The sequence below is a fragment of the Pygoscelis adeliae genome, unplaced genomic scaffold, assembly GCF_000699105.1.
Source record: "Pygoscelis adeliae isolate BGI_AS28 unplaced genomic scaffold, ASM69910v1 Scaffold187, whole genome shotgun sequence".
In the NCBI taxonomy this organism is placed as follows: domain Eukaryota; kingdom Metazoa; phylum Chordata; class Aves; order Sphenisciformes; family Spheniscidae; genus Pygoscelis; species Pygoscelis adeliae.
The window spans coordinates 513,299-527,013 of record NW_008825103.1 but is presented as its reverse complement, the minus strand read 5'-3'; the positions used below and the strand labels follow the sequence as shown (position 1 = coordinate 527,013).

The following is a 13,715-nucleotide window of genomic DNA, read 5'->3' as shown; positions in this document are numbered from 1 at the left end:
AGCGCTGGAAACTGGCCAGTACACTGACACAAACCTGCATGGAAAATTGGTCTGGCATCTGTATTGACTGGAGATAATCGGAACTTCCCTTTTTTTTTTTTTTTTTTTCAGCTTATCCTAAAACCAGTTAGCAAGAACAACAGTCAGGCCAGAAGTGTGTAGCAAGATAACCATGTTCTCATGCTGTTGTAGAGGTAGATGCCAGGCCTAAGTGCAAAAGACAGTGATGTTTCCCAAGAGACCTATGGCTGTTGCTGGCTCTAAGCTGATGGTGATCGCAACACTGACTGCGCGCTACCTGTTCAACAATGTTAATATGTCTTAAGGATGAGCATATAAATAACTTACTATGTCTTAGAATGAGAGCGGTGTTCTAGCTTCTGCTGGCTTTTATGGGAAAAGAGTTGAATTTCCTTCAGAACTTTAAATCACAGGCGCTTGTTTATGAATGCACGGGAGAACTGTCCTCTGAGCTGACTCTCAGGCTTAGTTGTTGCTTCTCTCCCTTCTGGTGCTTGCAAAGTCTCTGGATTTATTTGCTCTATTGCATGTGAAGCCTGGACTGGTCTCTTGCCTTTTGCTTTCCATACGTGTACTGGAAAAAAAGCTGTAATGGAAAAGACGTGAGGATGTTCCTAGTGCCTGGATTACTTTTGCTTCTAAGCTCTGCCTTGTGTGTGACCCACCCTCCCCGGCCACGTGTGGAACAGCTATCTAACTTCACTTGAGGCAGCGCAGGCTCTTAAGCTGACCTTGACTGGCTTGGAGTTACACAAATCCTGGCTTGTCTGTCTATTGTATTGGATCTGGCATAATGCATTAGAGCTGGCAATTTCTGGCTGTTGGAAGGGTTGTCTTGCTTGCCATTCACTGAAAATAGAAGTTAATTGTCCTGTAATGTGCATCTGGCAGTGCTTTATAATAATTGCTTGTCAATTTGTCTTTGATCTATTTCTTTTCAACTTTGTCCAGATTTAGCGAAGTTGGGGGTTGGACTGGAATAATGAGGGAGAAATTGGTTGTGGTCTGAGGCTTTGGAAGCTGAAAGTAGTCCTTGAGGCTGATGAGGTGGTAATGTTGTAGACATGTAGTGTGCAAGGAGGAAGGATTAACTAGTGGGGAACAGCTGTTAGCAAGATAGTTAAAAGCTAAAGTAAGTGTATTAATTTCAGCATGATGCTGTGAAAAACCATCAGAGTTCAAATGAGTGCTGGGTCACTTGTCTAAGCAAAACCTGGTTGTTCAGCGCAGCGGTGACCAGGCAGACAGCAAGAGCTGGGCAGCACCCGTCCTTACCGCTGCAACCCATAGGAGAAGACAGCCATCAGCTTCTGCAAACAGGTCCCTCTTCTACTGCGTAATGCTGCGTGGTAGGTGAAAGAAAACTCTTAAATCCATTAGAAAGTCTTCGTTAGGCAGCGTTGGCTGCGATCCACGTGCTTGATAGCTTGGTCCCTTCCTGGGCTGTGCTGAACGGCTTTGCTGTTCTGGGCTGTCTAATGCTGCCAAGTGAGAATTTCAGCCATCTATTGGGTCCTCCTTCCCCTCTTCTCTGTCATACCTTGCTGAAAAATGTGAACTGGATTTTCTGGCTGTTGCTTACCAACAAAGTTGCTGCTTTTGAGGTAGCTGTAGGAGTACAGGTCCTTCTGGAACTGCTCTTTTAGTATGAATCTGAAGTATTGGCCACAGTTGCCAATAAAAAGGTTTCAAGTGCTTCAAAATGCTTCAAGTGCATTAGCTAGTAACCCACTTATACACCTTAATCCCTAACCTTAAAATGATGATGTGGTGTTACTGTTAACCTTTTTTGCAATGCAACAGTTTCAGGTGAGTGCCATTTTCTTTAGCAGGATGTGCAGTTCAGGAGCAGTCAATAATAAATATGCAAGGGGCTTGGGAGGTGAAGGGTAGACCAAAGCTCCAAAATCATCTCTTCTGCACAAGAGACTTAAAAGGAAATCTCTCCAGGTACAGAATACTAAAGGCGTCCCTGCCATTTCCAGACATTCAGATATACAGCGGTTGTTACATGAGAAACCTATAAGCAGATATACCTATAGCTCTGACCTTGGCCTGGAAAGACCCGCAGCCTGAAACCCTCCTGGAAGAAGCAGGATTCCTGTTGTAGCTCTGACTTGCTCTGGTGCATGGATATGATCAAGCCCCGTTTCTGTAAATATGTGTGCGATGCCTGAAAGCCGGTGGCCTGATTTCTCTGCCCTGTCTGTGCACCTGGCTGCTTCCTTTGGAAGCCAGCTTGCAGGTGTAGGTTCTCGCTATTCTTAAAATTGGCTCGTACGTCCTGCTAATGGACTTGGATCTTTTATTTCTAGAGCCATTTCTGTATGAGGAGTGTGGCAAGAAGCTGCTGTTCTTTGTGCTCTTTCTCTATCCCTTTCCACTTCCCTCATCCTCCTGCTGATTGAGTGTTTCGCAGTCCCGTTCTCCGCATGCAAAACTGTGAGTGCTGAAGCCAATTAGCAGCGGAAGGTGTAATAAATGCAGAGAAATTCAAATTAGGGTGGCATTTTTCACACCTTTTCTGATTTAAATGTGGAATGACTACCTGGGGGAAGTTAGACATTCTTGATTACGTTGCACCTTTCTGGACTAAATCCTGGGTATGGTCAAAAGCTGGGCTCAGTAAACTGTGGTCTGTTTTAACTGAGGCAATCGGACCAGATGACGTATTAGTTGTTTAGAAAATAAAGCTTTGCACTCTCTTTCGAATGGATGTGGATCATCAAATTTTGCTTCTCTGATGGCAAAGTCACTTACTCTAGATTGCTGTGTAAAAATTGCTGTATGTACCCTGATTAAATCAATACTTGTTTTCTCTGGAGAGAAGCATGCTGCTTTTACTAGTAGCAAAATTGTCATGCTTTAATCTGCAGTCAGTGGGAGTTTAATAATAAAGTAACCAAATTGGTAGGTGTATTTGCAGACAAAATAAGTTAAATGATTTTGCACAGCTTCCATGTGTGGTGTCATCAGCTGAAGTTTGCAGGAGTTAAAGGTAGGGGAGAGAAGGACATGAGGATGTAATTTTCCTACGACTTGTGACAACTGTGCAAATGTTGCAGGCTTCCTCTTCCTTGGATGCGGCTCCACCTGGCATACTCGTCTCTTGCTGCTCCATTTGGAAGATGCTCCGGGCCATATTTCCGTCAGGTCCCTATGTGTTGATGTTGCAGTCCTGTATCAGAAAGCATTAACTTAGTTTTTATTTTTTTGGTTAGATTCTAAATTTCTCTTCGTTTGAGCTCTCGGCATGATTTAACTACGTTCTCCATTGCATAGACTGTAATTTTCTTTGCCAGTTGGCCCTGGTTGCTTGTAAGCAAAATAGCATGATGTACATATTCTAGCAAGGGTGCTCCAGGAGTAACTTTGTTAATTAGCACAGGATCCAGACTAGAGGAAAGGTACCTAGCCCAAAACTTTGCTAATGAGACATTAGCAGTTGGTCGGAAGAGGTACCAGTCCCACTTCAGCTGAAGCAAAGATTTAGAAGAAGGAGGTCCTTGAATTTAGTGGATCTGCTTTTTATTTTTTATAAAGTTTAATTGATCTATTTTTGCTGCTCAGCTTGTGTTTCTTTCTGCTGAGCGTAGTACTGTAAACAGAGATGCAGTACCCTGCTGGCCTCCAGGCCTGGTGGGAAGAGCTGTGGGAAGGGAACTGAACCCCTGGAGAGGAGGGGAAGCTTCTGACGGACGACCTCTGACTTTCTCATTTGGGATGGTGGGGTGGGGAAAGTCTTGTGATTCCCAAAAATGTTTCATGATTACTGAGACTCTGTAATAAAAAAAAAAAAAAAAGAAATTGTTTTGTTTGTTTAATGTTTTCTCTGGATTTTATCTGTGGTCCATGGAAATATTGTACAGAAATTAAATAAGTCCAAACCTGATCTCTCCAATGATTTTAAAAAGCATAATGTGTTAAGAAAGTAGGAATTGTGGAAGCGGTGCTGGTTATGGGTCCCTTATTTCTTACTGGCTCCATTGTGGGTTATAAGGGGGGGGGGGAAATCAGTAGAGAGAAGTCTTTCTTTTTTCAACATAGGCATCCTTTGGGCTAAAGATAGCACAGCAAGATGTGCAGATTTGTTCCTCAGAAATGAGACAAATGTGGTTAGGGTAGAACAATAAGGCTACCGCTGCGGGTTTAGGAGTTCTTAAAAATGACTTGTAATTTGAGATCCTCAACTTGAAGCAGCTTAAGGGAGAGAGTCAGGGTTATTTCTGTGTCTGAATCTGAGCGCTACGAAGAAATGAGGCCCTCCAGAACTACAAGGGTTTTAAAACCCTCTCTGGCAGGAGTGAGCAGCATCTGTATGGCTTGCTGTATCCCAGGGCCATGTCCCATTTTTCTGAATTTGAATATCCATTTTGCAGCCTGGTTATAGTTTTTAAGAAAAGTAAATGAAGTCTTGACACTTTTTTTCCTTCTTTCTTTCTTTCTTTCTTTATTTTTCCTCCTTCTTTCTGTTGCACCTTTTTGCAACTTCTCTGGGGCTGCTATGCGTTAGTTCTGCTACTAAAAGTCAGTGGGGCTTCCTTGGAAAACCCGATCCGTCTAGTTCCTATGACAAACTATGGTGTGTAAAACTATGGGTTTTGCATGCTAAGAGAGATTTTTGTTTGTTTGTTTGTTTTGTTTAACAGCTCTGGTGCTGACAGGCATGTTATTTGCATGGGTAACTCTTCTGTGGCTGTTTTGGAAGATGGGCTGTAATGGGTGCCATGAAAGCTGTTTGATAACAAATGGGGAGGGTTATACTTTGGACACAGCAGCGTTGTTTGATCACTTGCTCTTTTTCAATCTTTTCTTAGTAAAAATAAATCCCAGTTTTACTAAAAGCTTCAGTGGGCCTTTTGACTGTGGTGTTTGATTTGTTAACAGCTTGTAAGCACCAGTCGTTGCAAGACTGGAGTTGTCAAATGCAACCTATTTTAACACTAAATCTCACCCAAATGTGGCTGTCTTGCTTGTTACATTTTGCATGGTGGGGAGGAACTCATTTAAGTGCCAAATAACCATTAGTAATAATTGACTGTACAAGCATGTCAAATGTAACTATATAGGTATTGTTGATCTGGTGGTTTCTGGCAGCTTGTAAAGAATGGGATTCACCAAAGGGCTCAAACTTTTAAAATGAGAATTCTTTGGGATGTGACTAGCTTTTTACGGTGAGTAACTACAACTCTTGGTGTTGTGGGACTTCTGAAGACTACAGCAGCACCGAATCATAACTTACTATTGAGCTGATCCTTTAGAAATCCTTAAGCATAAAAGAAACATGTGCTGTAATGTAAGGTAACGGAGAGCAAATGAAGTGCTGTTAGGTTGTGGCATCGACAGTGTCGTTGTGCTTCCCTTTTTACCGTTGTGCAGCACTTCTTGGCTACTTGGATCTGTGCGACTCTTTGTTCTGGTTCATTCTGATCTCTGGCAGCCAGGTGCGAAACTTTGATGCCTATATACCTCCATCCTATCAGCTTCCTATTTTTGTCGAGGACTAAAAATGTAAAACCCATATATTTTGATGCATTGGTAACAGAGATGAAAGGCTTTCATCCTAAACAAGTCAAGTATGTCCTGGGAGTCCTGACTTTACTAATAGCAATGAGTACAAAATGAATTGTGGTGGGTTTTTTTTTGTGTGTTCCCCCCCTGCCCCCCGCTTTGTTCTTCTGTCCTTTTTTAAAAGCACTAACATCAAACCATGTGTGGGAGATGGGTTTCTTCTGCTTCTTGCACAAATCGGCTTTGTAACGTAACTTAGATGCTTCAAAACTTGGGAAGCCTTTTAAGTTTAGGTCTTTAGTAATTCGGTGGGTGATCTGTAGCTCTGATTTCTGTCCAAGTCAACGTTGCTGTTTATACTCCAGCTTTCTTCTTCATAATGGAAATTATGAAGAAGATTATGGGCAATGAAGGATACTCTGGCAGGACAAGTAACCGCTGTAATTGCTTGTTTTTATGGAGATGTTAAATGTTAACTTTGCTTCCATCAATTGAAGATTTGCCCCCTTGGATTCCTTTTAGTTCCCAGAAATAACTGTCCAGGCAGAGTTGGAAGCTCTGGAGCTAAGCACATGTAAGGGGTGCTCCCACCGTGCTCTGTTGGTAGCTGCTGAGTGCCCTCCCTCTTCTGACTGTACTCTGAAGGCAGATGGAGGCAGGGACAGGGTCGGAAGCAAGGACCAAGAGGTGTCTTTGTTAATAAATAGGATGATTTTATGTCTTCCACAGGTGGATTTGCGATAGTGTTTCTTGTGAGGACTAACAATGGGATGAAATGTGCCCTGAAGCGAATGTACGTCAATAATGAGTATGACTTGCAAGTCTGCAAAAGAGAAATCCAAATCATGGTAAGTCACCACTTTGTATTGGGGCCCCAGACTGGGAGTGGAATGGTGTGAGAGCCTGGTCACCTTCTGCCTGTGATCTGTGTAGCATCATGTTGCAAACTGTGGGTTTTCGTAGGTCTTTCCAAAAGAAAGACAGTTTTGCTAACTCCTGGAGTTATGCGACTATATGAAAATCTTGTATTGAATTATTTAAAATGTAAATAGTTTCAGTGGACAAGAAAAACGTGGGAGCTGAAAAAGCAGAGGGAATCTCAGGAAAATGAGGGGAGGAAAAAACTCCTATGTCAACCCCATGACTTAATGGGAAAGGGAAGAGCTGAAGAGGTGAGCATTGTTGGGGGTGTTAGACTTCAAAGCCTAACAATCTTCAGGGCTGAAGTCTTCAGCCTTTTAGACTTCATCAGAAAGGGCTGATGATTCTGATGTCACTGTCTCCGAACTCAAATCAGTGCATGAATGGAAGACCTCCATCCTGAGATGAATTTGTATCACAACAGCTTCTAATCTTTTGGGTTGGGATGAAGGCTATCTCTGTGTTGGTGAGGTTGATAGATTAAAAACCATATTTGTGGGGTTTTGAAACAGGGGAGTGTTTATAATAAGCACAGATGTTTCTCTAGATTATTGGATGCAAGGAGTTATATGATAGGATAGCTATTTTTAATAGCTGTTTTAAAGTTAGCGTCTCTAAGCAAAGAAGAAATTGAGATGATCCAAATAGATTTGCTTAGTCTTGTTTGGAGCCTGGTACACGTGGGAAGTGCCACTTTTGAAGTTGTATTCAAAGATATCGATGATCATTTAAAGGAACTGCAAGGTGGGGAAGGAAATATAAAATCTTCATTCTGCTAACTTACAACATGAGGTATAGGTTTGGGGTAAATGATCTTCATATCAGAAGCTTTTACCTGTAGCAATTCTGGGTGTTTTTTGAAGTAGCCTTTAGTTAGGTTAATACGTTTAAAGTTAACTTCTGGAGTTTGTGCGATAGTGCAGTGAAGCTTTTGGGCATGCTTTGTCATCACCGTAGCTAATGCTACATGGGAAAAGTTGAGATTAGATCTTACATCAAAGGTTTTAGCTGTGCTCACAAAGCTTGTTTACTTGGATTTTACTTGCTGGTGCTTTCCAGTTGTCTCCGTGTCTTTGTACCTCTTTGAAATGTGTGGCTAACCTGGAAACAGAGCGAGAAATATCCTTCTTACTCAGCAGGTCCGCTTGCTCCTGTACTGAATCTTATCATAAGCACTAATCTTTGTCCTGAAGAACCAGTACGTCACTAAAAGGAAATATTTTCTTCTTTCCTAGCTTTTGGGCAATAAAGAAGTGTTTTAAACTTAACTGCACTTTTTGCAACCGTACAGCATTACAGCAGAATGTGGCCAGCAGAATCTTGATTTCTTTTACTGGTGAAGCTGAACATGGAGCTGGACTGGCTATCACACCTGGGAGAGTGTGTGAAGCTGGCAGTCCCAAAGACATGACTTTTCCCTGCAGGTTTAGCATATGTCATGGATAAGTCATTGATATGAGAACTTGTGCTTTAATCCATCGAGTTACTTAAAATAAGGTACTTCTAAAAGCAAGGTTAAAATTCATTTTATTACCTTAGTGGTTTTTCTTGAGCATGTGAAGATCTGAAATACTATTTGCCAGCAGAAGAGTGGAAGGAGATGAGAAAAGTAAGCACAACATGTACTGTGTGTGGCCACGACAAAACATCTGCCTTGTTCTCCCCTCTACGTAAAGGAGGAGCAGCTCCAGGTAGCTGGGCTTGGGCCATCTAAGGGAACATGCAAAAATCTGGACCGAACCCTGAACAAGTTAGTTCATCAGATTAGCTGTTTCCCTGCTGTTTGTCTCAAATCCTTCTGGGAAGAAAATGGGCAGAGACAGACCTCAGGTTTGTTCAAGTTTTGCATGACGATTAATCCAAAGTGACAGAAGCTTGTGCCTATATAGAGGAAGAGTTAGGAAAGCTGCTCAGTGTAGAGGAGCCAGATTAAAATGTTGCTCACTCTATATGGCTGGTTTATGCTTCGAATTTATTTATCTTACAGCGGGACCTATCTGGCCACAAGAACATTGTCGGATACATTGATTCCAGTATAAACTCAGTAAGCAGCGGCGACGTGTGGGAAGTGCTGATACTAATGGACTTCTGTCGAGGTGAGTGTGGGCTCAACGTATTGTTCATTGGTAGATTTGTCCCTTTTTGGCGCTTACAGGAAACTTGCACAACATCTTCCTTTAAAAAAACCAAACCTGTTCCAAGGCCTGGACTTTCCTTGGCTACCAAAGAACCGTTCTGAACAAAGCAAACCCAAAACTAAGTGTGGAGAAGTTGGTGATTTGTGAGGCTATGTTGACTGTGTTAATGGGACTGGTACCACCTTTGCCCCTGCCTGGGGTGGTCCTAGATCCTTCCTGTTGTGAAGGAGAACCCTTAAATATATATTGCTGTTTTCTGTAGGCTGGTCCATGCAAGAAGTGGCTCTTCTAAAGCTGCCAGGCTGTGGAATGAAATTCTTCTTCACTTTATGTCATATTGCAAGCTTTTTCCACTTCAGCCTGACTTAGGATTGTTCTGGAAGAAGCTTGAAAGTATTCCTTTTACCTCTGACCTTTTTGCTTGGCTGTCTCTAGCCAGACAGGCTCTTCCAGTCTTTTCCAGCTGTCCCAGAGCTTTGATCTCTTGTGGCTAGGATGTGGTGTTTGGAAAATGACGCATGTGCTGTGCTCAAATGCCTCTCGCAGGAATAGTGTTAAGCAAAAATAACGTTTTGGCCAGGTGACTTCAGAAGTCTGTGGCTGTTTTGGATGGTGGCAGCTGATGGAAATAGGTATTCCTGGGACTCGTCGGCTTTTAACTGAAGCCGGGTGCATTGTAGCAAGAACAACTAGGTGCCAAAATGCCTTCAAACATATACAGTACAGCTTTCTGTTCTGTCATGCCCTTTTTGCTGCTTCGTTTTGATGCAGGAATCTTGACTAACTTGCATTGGGTTTGTTTGCTGGTAAAAGGAAGAACCTTTTTGTGTAGCTTTGCCGAAGGAATTATTACATAAGTTCTCTGTAAGCTCTCGCAAGGAGTGTTGTAAGAAATAGGCCTGGCAGGTGCTAGTAAATCCATACTCAGCTCCACGTTGCAGACCCCACTGTGGAGGGAAGTGCAAACCATAGCAATTCAGAATGCACTCCCTCCAGCTGCATTAGCCTCCCCCCATGCCAAATCTTAGAAAGATGGATTTTACTTCATCAGCCCAAGGTGTTTTCTTCCATCTGAAAGGAGGAGATTTGCAAGGTGGTATTTCTCATGTGACTTGCTTCTGCCAGATGCTCTGCTCGGCGCATGCCTGCCTCTGTCTCCAACATTCAGACTTGAAGCACAGGAATTGCTGTTAATACGTTGGATTTTCCCTTGTTACTTTCCTTTTGTGTCAAACAGCTTCCAAACCAAATCAGTGTGTCTTTGTGTGCAGAACTGCATTCACTTTGAGTGCAAAATGTTCACAGCTGTACTATTTATTAAGCTGAGCTTTTCTTTTGTACCATGAAAATAAAGTTTTGTGATGTGAAATGATACAGTTTTGCTTTGCCAAAGGTTCAGAAAGGACTTTTTTTCTCTGTGTATATAGCGTGTTTTGAGGGGGGAAGAACCTCTGTGTGGATTGTTTTGGAAAGGCCTTGACAGCAACAAAACCTCAAAGTTGAGGCAAATTCAGGACTCACTCATGAAAACTTGCTTTTGTTTGTCTGGAGTTTCCCTTGTTACAGACGGCTTTTTAATTTTTTTTTTTTGCCAGTCTATGACTTTAGCCAAGCCACTTAGTAGCGTATGGGTTTTTTGAGTGTCTCCCTTTCTCCCTCCTCTTGCTTACATGTAGCAAACTATTTTGTGGACTGTGGGTGCCTCAAATTCAGCCTTTTATTCCTTTAGTCTGACAAAAAAGTCTTATTTTGAAGAAGAAAGAAAAAAGATGCGGCTTAGTCAGAATTACATTTGAGTGTTAATACAGCCGGGTAAATGTGGGCCTTAGAAGCTAACTTGTTGCTCTAGAAGCATCGTTCAGACAAGATGAGATGTAACGCCTGCTGGCAGATATACAACCCCCCCTGGGATTTAGGCAGGGGAAAGAGAATGAAACAAGATGAGTAAGCAGACTGCAGAAAGCCCCCGGGGAAGGCTTGGTGCGAATTTTGAATTTGAACTCATGAACTTCTCGTGCGCTGACTGTACAGCCGCAGTTTGATGAGGAGCTGACTAAGACAAGGTATGCTTGGTAGGACTGGGGCTTAGACCAGGCCAGACCTCACTTTGCGTACCTGCTCTGATTCTTGGTGTTCGTTTCTCCTCAGGAGGTCAAGTGGTGAACCTCATGAACCAGCGCCTGCAGACAGGGTTCACGGAGAATGAGGTCCTGCAGATCTTCTGTGACACCTGTGAAGCTGTAGCCAGGTTGCATCAGTGTAAAACGCCAATAATCCACAGGGATTTGAAGGTGAGTTGTGGACTCTGGTAATACAGCAGGGAGCGTGCATCCTCCTTAACGTGTCTGCTGCCTACGCCAAGGCTTTGAATCCCGATACTGTGTTTCTGTTGTTAGTAATGAGGAGAAGTGGGCATGAATACCTCTCTCTATTGGAAGATAAAAAAAGAAATGAGCCTCTCATTGCTGCTTACCATATGTTTACCCTCTATAGATCTACTTAAAAAACACAAATGTTTGTGAATAATTCTGTTTTGCACAGGAGATGTGCCGGAATCTATCTGATGAATTATTCACAGTGACTTTCTACCACCTGAAATACTATTGATGTTATAAGGTAGTCCACAAAAAGCATGCTGTAAATTTGTTTCCTAGACCCACATTAAAAGGATCCAGAGATGTTGGCCTTGGGGCAGGAGTCGTTAGAAGCTTTTGAAACTGGCCTCTAACTCTCTGTTGACCATGAAAGTGCATTGTAAAACTCTGTGTGCTTAGCTGGGAACAGAGCTAGGCCAGTGGGGAGAGCTTTTGAAAAGTCCCATGCCTATAATGAAACAAACAAACAGAAAGACATACCCTTTCCTCTCAACTAGCTCATAAAATGCCTGAATAATATATTCAGCCAAGGAGGTGGCTCCTGTGTACATTTGAAATTCAGATGTGCTTTGTGAGTCAGGTTCTGTTTTCAGAGCCCTCAACAGGTGTTTGTTTTGTGCCGCTGGCCATTGTTTTAGAGGAGCAAAAGATGCCATGTGTGCCAACAAGAGCCAGGTAGCCCAGGGGAAAAAAGTCCTCAGGGTTTGGTGTGCTTGAGCACGTTTCAAATGATTGTGACCCCACTGCTCAGTCAGTTTGAATATGTGAAACAAGTCTGACATCTGTTTTTCCTAGAGTGAAATGGGTGGAGTCATAAATTTGAGGCCTGGGTTTAAAGCTGTTAAGGTCTGTGGGCATCTTGCAGGTCTTTGTGTAGGCAAGAAAGACTGGTGTGAGAGGATGAGGCTTAGGAACAGGAACCTCTACAGTTGCTGTTAACCCCTGCTGTCACCTTTTTGGTGAATCCCTGGGGTTTTTTAATAAAGAACAAACTCATTGTGTGGCCTGTGAATAAATTCTGGGACATCTGTGATGGATTAGTGAGTTGATCTTGAGCGTTACTTTCTACACTGAGTTGCAATTGAAATGGACTGTTACGGTCTGATGTCCAGCTCACTACTGCGTGTTTAGATCGGTAAAGTTTTTGCAAGGCCTGGCTCTTGGTTGGTAAGCTGTGCCCAAGGTCAGAGAGTTGGCTCTTCTCTGCTTTGAGACGTGTTTCCCCGTTGAATATTGTATTATTTCTGTCATGATGACGTCTGGAGCTCCAGTCACAATTGGGGATCTAAGTACTAACACAGAATGATTGATTTAGATAATGTTTTGACTTTATTTGAGTTGAAATTTAATAATGCCAAGGGGGAGCTGCAATTCCAAGAGAGATTAAGCACCAGAAGTTTTTTGTACAAGTTCTGAGTGTAAGGAAAGGCATCCATTGTGTAGGTGTTTTGTTGGGGTGAACATAAACCTGTTGAAGAGTGGGCAGATGTTGACTTTGCAGACAGCTGCATGGAGATTGGAGGCTTTTCTTGCCTTCCAGCTATTTGATGTTGCTCTAACACTGGAGGTTCCTGCCCAGAGAGCTCTGCCAGCAGAAAGGATCATGTGAATAGTCTTCACGCCCTTTCAGACACATGCAGCTGGATTAGTTTCAGCGGCCTGTGGCTGTGATTTTTGACTTAACCCAACAGGCTTTGCCTGAAGCAGAACAACCTCCTGTTGGCACAGTCTCCAACTGGTGGGAAGTGACCAACAGCTGGGGACAACAGCACCTTTAAGCAGCGTGTCTATAGGCAAAAGTGGACATCTCACTGCGAATAAAGGCCATGAAAAAGATAGTATGTTTGTTTATTAAGGTTTTCCTTCCTGATCTAATGGTTAACTCTCAGGTGCTGTGTCAGTCTGTCCCTGTGTGCTTACAGCTGCATGATGTGCTGTACAAGCTGTGATGTTTAGTTCCGTGTGCTTTGATTGGCTGCCAGTAGCGTCAAAAAGTAGTTGATGCTACTTTTTCCTAAAAATTAGGAAGCCCCTCATGTGCTGCCTCTGCCCTAGTTACACTGCCTCTACAGGGGTTCTAAGCGTACTGGCAGTAGGCTTGCCTTGCATGATCACCTTTGCTTGTTCTTGCAGATACTTTCCTTACCCTCAGGTTTCATAGGCCATTGCTGCTGCAGGGCATTCCCTAAAAAGTTTATTTTTGTCCTTCTCTCTCTGGAGTAAGAACACTTCCTATATCCTTAGGTTAGGCCTTTTAACAGCGAAGAACAAATGGCCAAACCTTCTTATGGCTATCTGTTATGTTACCCTGGCTGTGAAGACTCTGCTTCTAAGTTGGAATCTGGGCAGAGAAACTATAACTGTCAGATCCCAGAGGAGTAGGGTTTAGTGAGGTGGAGGGAGGGGAAAATCTATCTAGGGCTGATGATAACGATTTACACAACTACCCTATACCTAGTGGTAGTTGTTTGCATAACCTGTTTTATATTGAACCTTGTCTTTCCGGTCTCACATCCTATAACGCATGTCGTTCAAAGCACCAGCTTAGAGCCAGCTTTGATTTCTACAGCTTGGAGCTTTCTGCAGTGAGAGGTCTCCCACTTCTACCTGTGATGCTTCTGCTAGTCTGAACCCATCTGGTTCCAGGAACAGATGACTGGCTTGCAGATGAGTGGCTGAATTTTCTTGTAGTAGACACACAGCAGGATACAGCAAAATACTGTGTCAGTCAACCCAGAGGATGCTGTGG

General features: G+C 43.0%; 1 protein-coding gene across 1 annotated transcript in view; it reads left to right on the top strand.

Moving 5' to 3' along the window:
* Positions 1 to 13,715, top strand: part of AAK1 (AP2 associated kinase 1) — a 73,785-nt gene that overhangs the window by 20,036 nt on the left and 40,034 nt on the right. The window contains exons 2-4 of the mRNA XM_009327196.1: positions 6,262 to 6,380; positions 8,441 to 8,549; positions 10,740 to 10,882. Of these exons, the coding sequence (XP_009325471.1) occupies positions 6,303 to 6,380; positions 8,441 to 8,549; positions 10,740 to 10,882 (330 nt within the window). The 5' untranslated portion in view covers positions 6,262 to 6,302. The remainder of the gene's footprint in view (positions 1 to 6,261; positions 6,381 to 8,440; positions 8,550 to 10,739; positions 10,883 to 13,715) is intronic.